Source organism: Frieseomelitta varia, unplaced genomic scaffold, assembly GCF_011392965.1.
Source record: "Frieseomelitta varia isolate USP_RPSP 00005682 unplaced genomic scaffold, Fvar_1.2 scaffold_323, whole genome shotgun sequence".
In the NCBI taxonomy this organism is placed as follows: domain Eukaryota; kingdom Metazoa; phylum Arthropoda; class Insecta; order Hymenoptera; family Apidae; genus Frieseomelitta; species Frieseomelitta varia.
The window spans coordinates 60,685-66,684 of NW_025110061.1; the positions used below are offsets into that span (position 1 = coordinate 60,685).

The following is a 6,000-nucleotide window of genomic DNA, read 5'->3' on the forward strand; positions in this document are numbered from 1 at the left end:
ACTACAGACAATATATTATTTATATATTCGTCGAAGCACACTGAAGAAACACGTGGAGCATCCGTCCATGTTACACATACGTTATTCATCTGTTAAAAAAACAAAAGATCATCGTCCGCCGATCATCGATCACGATATCCACAAACGCTTATTCCGCTGCATATTAATAGATGGCAACGCTCACATTAATATACAAACGAATTTCTCAACAATAACGTTTCAATAAACTATTTCATGAAAATATATCACGACCTCGTCTATTTTGATATTTTCTACTACTGTTGAGCGACATTCTCTTTGTAGATGTTCTGTTTTACCACAATTATAACAAATGACTGGTTGCCTATTACCTTCAGTTGAAGATCCTACTATTACAAACGCATTTGAATTAGCTTGTATTTCATCTCTCTTTTCTTCTTCCTTTTTTGCTTCTACAGATTCTATTGTTCTTTCTCATTCAGGAAGAGCATCAACTAGATCGCCAATATAACTGTACGAGGGCCTGATAGGGCTTTTAGCATATAATTTAGTTTTTCATTTTCAGTCAATTTTGCTCGTGCAGCTTTTAGATCATTCGCTGCTTCTTCAAACTCGTCAAAAGAGATCGTCACGTCTGTGTAATTTTTTAACTTGACTGCTTCAACATTATTTCTACATACTATCTGCTGTCGACTCCTCTAAGTACATTCTATCAAACTTCTTTATTATTTCATATGCAGTATCCAACTCACCTATGTATTCCAACTGCTTATTATTGATGGCACTATACAGGGTATTTCGTAACCTTGTGGGACTCACTTCGGGAGCTGATTGTACACCTAAAAATAGTGCAAAAAAAATTATATAAATATATGTCCTATCGGTCTTCGTTTATAAGATATAATGAATTTTATAAACAGTGCAAACTCTCTTCCCATAGACCGCAATAGTTCGTAATTAAAAAATCGCACTGTTTTACAAATAATACTTACTTGATATCTTTCATGTGGCTATTTGAAGATTCAGCAAATTTCGCAATAGTCTCTAAATCAGTTCAGTTCTTACTAATAATCGTAATACATGTCGTATAAGATCGTGTTTGAAGTGATAATGGAGCGTTATTCTAATTTAGAAATGACAGATATCCATCTGATGCTCGTGTAATGTGTAATGCAAGTAAAGCAAGATGTTTTTATACTCGGAATATTTTCCCAATCGGCGTAGGCCAAATAAGAAAACATTTCAAAGAATACACGAACGTCTACGAGAGACTGGTTGCTTCCAGAGAAGAAGTTATACACTGGTAGACCGATTAATAGAACCACTTTTCTGCTACCATGAAGAATAAATAAATATTATTCACAATATATATTTATGTTAAACTACAGACAATATATCAGCAATTATATTATTTATATATTCGTCAAAGCACACTGGAGAAACGTGGAGCGTCCGTCCATGTTACACATAACGCTTATTCCGCTGCATATTAATGGATGATGACGCTCGCATCACTATACAAATGAATTTCTCAACAATAACGTTTCAATAAACTATTTCATGAAATATGAAAACGTTTGATACTTCAAACTACGAGAGTTCGTTACGTTTAATCAGATGCCATCTGAAATTTCATTCGAATAAACGTAATATTCGCATAACTGCATGAATATTACGACACGAACGTTACTCGCGTGTATTTCTTGCATGGAAACGGCACGATCGCGATAAGTGTAACGCCTTTGGCTCGTGCGAAAGGAAAAGGCTCGGAGAAGCAAAACGCGGTGAAACGGATACGAAGAAGTCGAGCGTCTGGATGGAACGATGTAAAATGATCACGAAGGCGTGACTTAAATGCCTAGGTCCCGCGGCCGCAGACACACCGTACGTATCTAATTTCACGCTGTCTAATTAAAGAATGAAACACCTCTTACAATAACCCGGACACGGCTTCCGTGAGTACACGGCCGGCTCCAATTGGGAACGGTATGCTCTGAAAACTTGATTTATCGATCTCGCACGCGTACCTTTGCGTGCCGCCGCGATAAATGACACTCGATAACACTCGTGAACTGTGTCTCAATGTATAAAAAAAGATAAACGTTAAATAACATTGATAATTAACCCTTCGGCCTCGTTTGATGCCAACGATCTAAAGTCGGTTTACATAATTTTGGAATTTTCAGTTCGTTTATCTCGGAGTCTCCCAAATTCGAAACAATATTTAACACTCTTAATTTCATTTCATACTTCAGACAGTCTCGCGTGAAGTGCAAAATTAAAATATAGTACATTTTATATATTCTGTAATATATAAAATGTGCTTTATTATATTTTGTAATATATAAAATGTACTTTATTATATTTCGAAAAATATAAAATAAATGAAATATTGTTAAACAGAATTAAATTGTCGAACAAGTTGCAATTAATTTTTAGTAATTTAAGTAAGTCGTTAGAGTGATCCGTAACTTAATGAGAACTGTGTAAGTTGCATTTGAGCTTAATAAATCTTCCTTCAAGGGAGTTGGGATTGTTCCACACGTAACTCGCATCTAGGGATTTCATTATTTCTCTGCACGTGGAATAGTAACGAGAGATTTATTTATTGCATGAGAAAGAAATTTTTCAGAAGAACATATTTCTGTGAAAATTGCAAGAAAAAGGAGTTTGAGAAGAAGATATTTTCATGAAAATTATACAGGGAAATTGTTGCCAATTAATTATTGAAGTTACTCTTCTAGTTAATTTCGAGGCTACGTACTTTCCACTCTCTTCGAGATTTAAAAAAATATTGAAAGACATTAAAAAATATTCCTCGTTAATTAATGTTTTTGATTATAGCAAAACTTGGTCAATTCGCATCTAACAGGTTTCCCCTTTTGCTTTCGTATTTTCATAGAACTTCCTCTCGAGAAAATTCATGTTCGTGTATTTTTATGTTAACGAGTCGTTATATTATGTTTATATATTTTCACATTATCAGATCGCACTCGACGACACGTTGAATATTTCTCTGACTCGTGTAGTAGTTATCGTTCAATTTCTACGATAGCAATATTTTTGTTTTGTTTTAAAAAGATGAAAAAGAAAAGAAAGCAAACAGAGAGAAGAAAATCGATATTTGTCTGATTGGTGCGCACCGTTTCTACTTGATCCTATTCGAATAAATAATACACGTACACAAATCAATTCGAAATTATTTGGTCGACAGGGGGAAAATATAAAATCAAGAAAGAGCACTGGGCGAATTTCTATTTTATTTTATTACTGGCACGTGTTTGAAGACAGTTTAACTCTCCGCATATTATATTCTATACGATAGTAAAAAAGTCCTCCAAAGTTGATATTGAAAACAAATTAATATTAAACGAAGAATATGAGAGAAATATTTGGAAGAAACGTTTCTTGAAGTAGTTTCTCTAGTAGTTTAGTCATTATACTAGTTTAACTTAATTAAATAATTTAGTTAATAGTTTAGTTAATTAAATAATTTAGTTAATAGCTTAATACTAATAACTTGGTCTAACAATGTTAATATCTACGATGTTTCAAATTATAAGAAGTGTAATTTTTAAATCTTACAATATGAAAAATAAATTCGCTATATTTGACAAGTTTTCTGGATTGTTCGATGAGATATTAATTTGAGATATTAATTTCGAATAATAAACAGCTACTTTTGACTGCACAAAAATGGTAATCTGTGTCAAGCAAACGCGTTACGTTCTCTCATCAATCTAGGAAAAACAAATTCCATAAACATTCAACGTTCTATCGCCGTGTGATAAAGAGCTGAACACACTCACGCGCAACATACACATTTACTCGCGCGATGCATAAAAGGGTAAATAGTAAACACGGACAAAACGAAAAACATCTCGAGCTGTCTGATCGTACAATAGTTGAAAATTCCAAAAAAAAACTCTCACAATCCGTAAGACAAAATTCACATCTAGTCGGGTTTCGTTTTTTTCCAAAACCACCGTCTGTCATGTTGGCGAACCAAGATGTGAAAGATTCGTTCCTCGATCGTTTCGAAATTCGAAGATCGAAGATTCTTCAGCAACATCCGCGAGATCCTGGTCGAACGTTTGCGAATAATTCGGAGCTACGATCCAACCAGTTTGATGCCGTTTGGGACGCGGAAGATTCTTTCCTCGAAGGGAAGCTCGCCGATCAGGTACTTCTCCAAGCTCTCCCTCGCCGAGGAAGAGTGTCCAGTGCCAATGAAGGCCAAAGTCGCGTCTCTGCCAGCGTACTCGAGGATCACGTCGTACCCTCCAGGATGATTCTTCAACAATTCCGTGCAATCGTAGACGAAATCGTGGATCACGACCCAACAACTGTCGATGGTGTCGTGCCACGCCACTTCGTCCAAGTTGATCACCCTCAGCCGTTTTATTTCGTCCCTGGATTTGTTGGACGATCTCGCGTCTTCCCTCGACGCTTGTTTCGCGTTTCTTCTCGACTGTTTGGAAGGCTCGTCGCTGTCTCGGTTCTCCAAGTCGAGGAAATCGTCCGGTCGTGGCTCGCTGTCGCCGATGGCCAGCGATCGGAAGGTCAAGCCGAGCAGGCTCATCGTTTTGATCGCAGTCTCGCTGTTTCTGCAAGGAAACACGATCGACGGGTTACGCTGCATCGTGTTCGAGATGACTGGCGTATTGTAACGTTCGTCGGTCGATGCGATTTATTTTTTGTAACCTCGCGACGGAACTGAGCATTGATATACACAATCATCGCGATTTGTGCAGACGTAGTTCGTAGCTTGTGATGAAAGACGGGGGAATTTCGTCTCGTGACAGATTCGACAGACTGGATTTCACAATTTCTTTTTTCCGCGATTGCGACAGATACTTCGCAACTTGAAGAATTTCTCGTCCGAATAATTTGAAGGTCGAGAGGAAAGATTTCTGTGAAAACGCGAGATTTTGCTACGATCAACGCTTGGCAGAATCCAACGGTGGAGGAAAAAAAAAATTTGTAAAATCCACGAAAAATCCATTTAAAAAATATCAATAAAGTTAGAGGTTATCAAGTTTGCTTTCTCATGAATTCGCAGAAAAAGAAGATAGTACGGTTGCAGATGGAGATGGTGTGGAAGAAAAATAAAGAAGATGATATGACGATTAATTTGTAACGTGCAAAAATTTTACTTCGATTTTCGAAAAAAAAAAAGAAAAATATCCTTTGAGAAAGAAGAGAGATGCCTTACAATAGATAGAAATAAAGGAAAGACTTCTTCCAACAATCACGTTAATCGATTCAAATGCTGCGAAATTAAAACAAAATCTTGTCGTTTAAAAAAAAAAAAAAACATAAAATTCACCCTTCGTTTTCTCTGCTTCTGTGCAATTTTCATTTAGTATTTTGTATCGCACGTACAGTGAAAAACACTATCGTACTTTCGATTTAATTTGTCGAATGAGCGAAACTCTTTCCATGGCGAAAACTAAACGAAACACTTGGATTCACTGTTTGGCGGTGAGATCTACTAAGAAAACTCGATCGTTGATTAATTTACTGTCAATCGAATAATCGATAACGATGATTACTTTCGTTCAATCCGCTGATCGTCCTCCATTTTCTTCGAGTATCTGCACGAGTTCTCACCGATTGGACATTGCACGCAATACTGAACAGCGTCTAGAAATCAATTCCCGAGGGCAAGGGAAAATAATTCTATTACCGGTTGAAACCCGATGCATACGAGCCGGTTGTTCCCTGACTGAACATTACGTTACCTATCCAGTGGCGTCGCGCGTCCATGTTCCCGATAAATGATTGATTAAACACTGTTTCAACGCTGTTTCTGATCCGTTTTTCTTCCAATTTTTGTCGGTATTTCGAAAGTTTCGAATCACCGGATGAAATCGACAACCTCGAGAGACAGCGTTCCGTTTCGGAAAATTATTTCGTCAAAATTCTACGGAAACAGAACGATTTCTAGGAATTAGTAGATTGCGCAGAAACTGAAGAAGAATTTAAAACGAAGCCAAGAGTTTGGTTGCTTTAAGAAGA

The 6,000-nt window shown here is 36.8% G+C and overlaps 1 protein-coding gene and 1 long non-coding RNA gene across 4 annotated transcripts; both read right to left on the reverse strand.

Moving 5' to 3' along the window:
- Nucleotides 1-28: 28 nt before the first annotated feature.
- LOC122530047 lies at nucleotides 29-1,356 on the reverse strand. 2 transcript variants are annotated; one of them, XR_006306903.1, is made up of 3 exons: nucleotides 972-1,356; nucleotides 732-818; nucleotides 29-89 (listed from the first exon to the last, which is right to left on the reverse strand). It is a non-coding gene; the product is annotated as an uncharacterized LOC122530047 (long non-coding RNA). The 2 variants fall into 2 exon arrangements; XR_006306902.1 differs by lacking the exon at nucleotides 29-89 and having other exon boundaries at nucleotides 266-818.
- Nucleotides 1,357-2,670: 1,314 nt separating this feature from the next.
- On the reverse strand, nucleotides 2,671-5,670 carry LOC122530044 (cytochrome B5-like protein). 2 transcript variants are annotated; one of them, XM_043656674.1, is made up of 2 exons: nucleotides 5,535-5,670; nucleotides 2,671-4,586 (listed from the first exon to the last, which is right to left on the reverse strand). In XM_043656674.1, exons 1-2 carry the CDS (start codon nucleotides 5,561-5,563, stop codon nucleotides 4,091-4,093), a joined length of 525 nt encoding a protein of 174 aa, XP_043512609.1. In that variant the 5' UTR covers nucleotides 5,564-5,670; the 3' UTR covers nucleotides 2,671-4,090. The 2 variants fall into 2 exon arrangements, with proteins under 2 accessions (XP_043512609.1, XP_043512610.1); XM_043656675.1 differs by lacking the exon at nucleotides 5,535-5,670 and adding an exon at nucleotides 5,455-5,524.
- Nucleotides 5,671-6,000: the final 330 nt, after the last annotated feature.

What these genes read in the sequence shown, in the direction of transcription:
- LOC122530044 (XM_043656674.1), bottom strand. Translation starts at nt 5,563, where the DNA reads ATGGAGGACGATCAGCGGATTGAACGAAA. An exon ending in GATCAGCGGATTGAACGAAA is followed by an intron (nt 4,587 to 5,534) that starts GTAATCATCGTT and finishes GTTTCCTTGCAG; the next exon opens with AAACAGCGAGACTGCGATCA.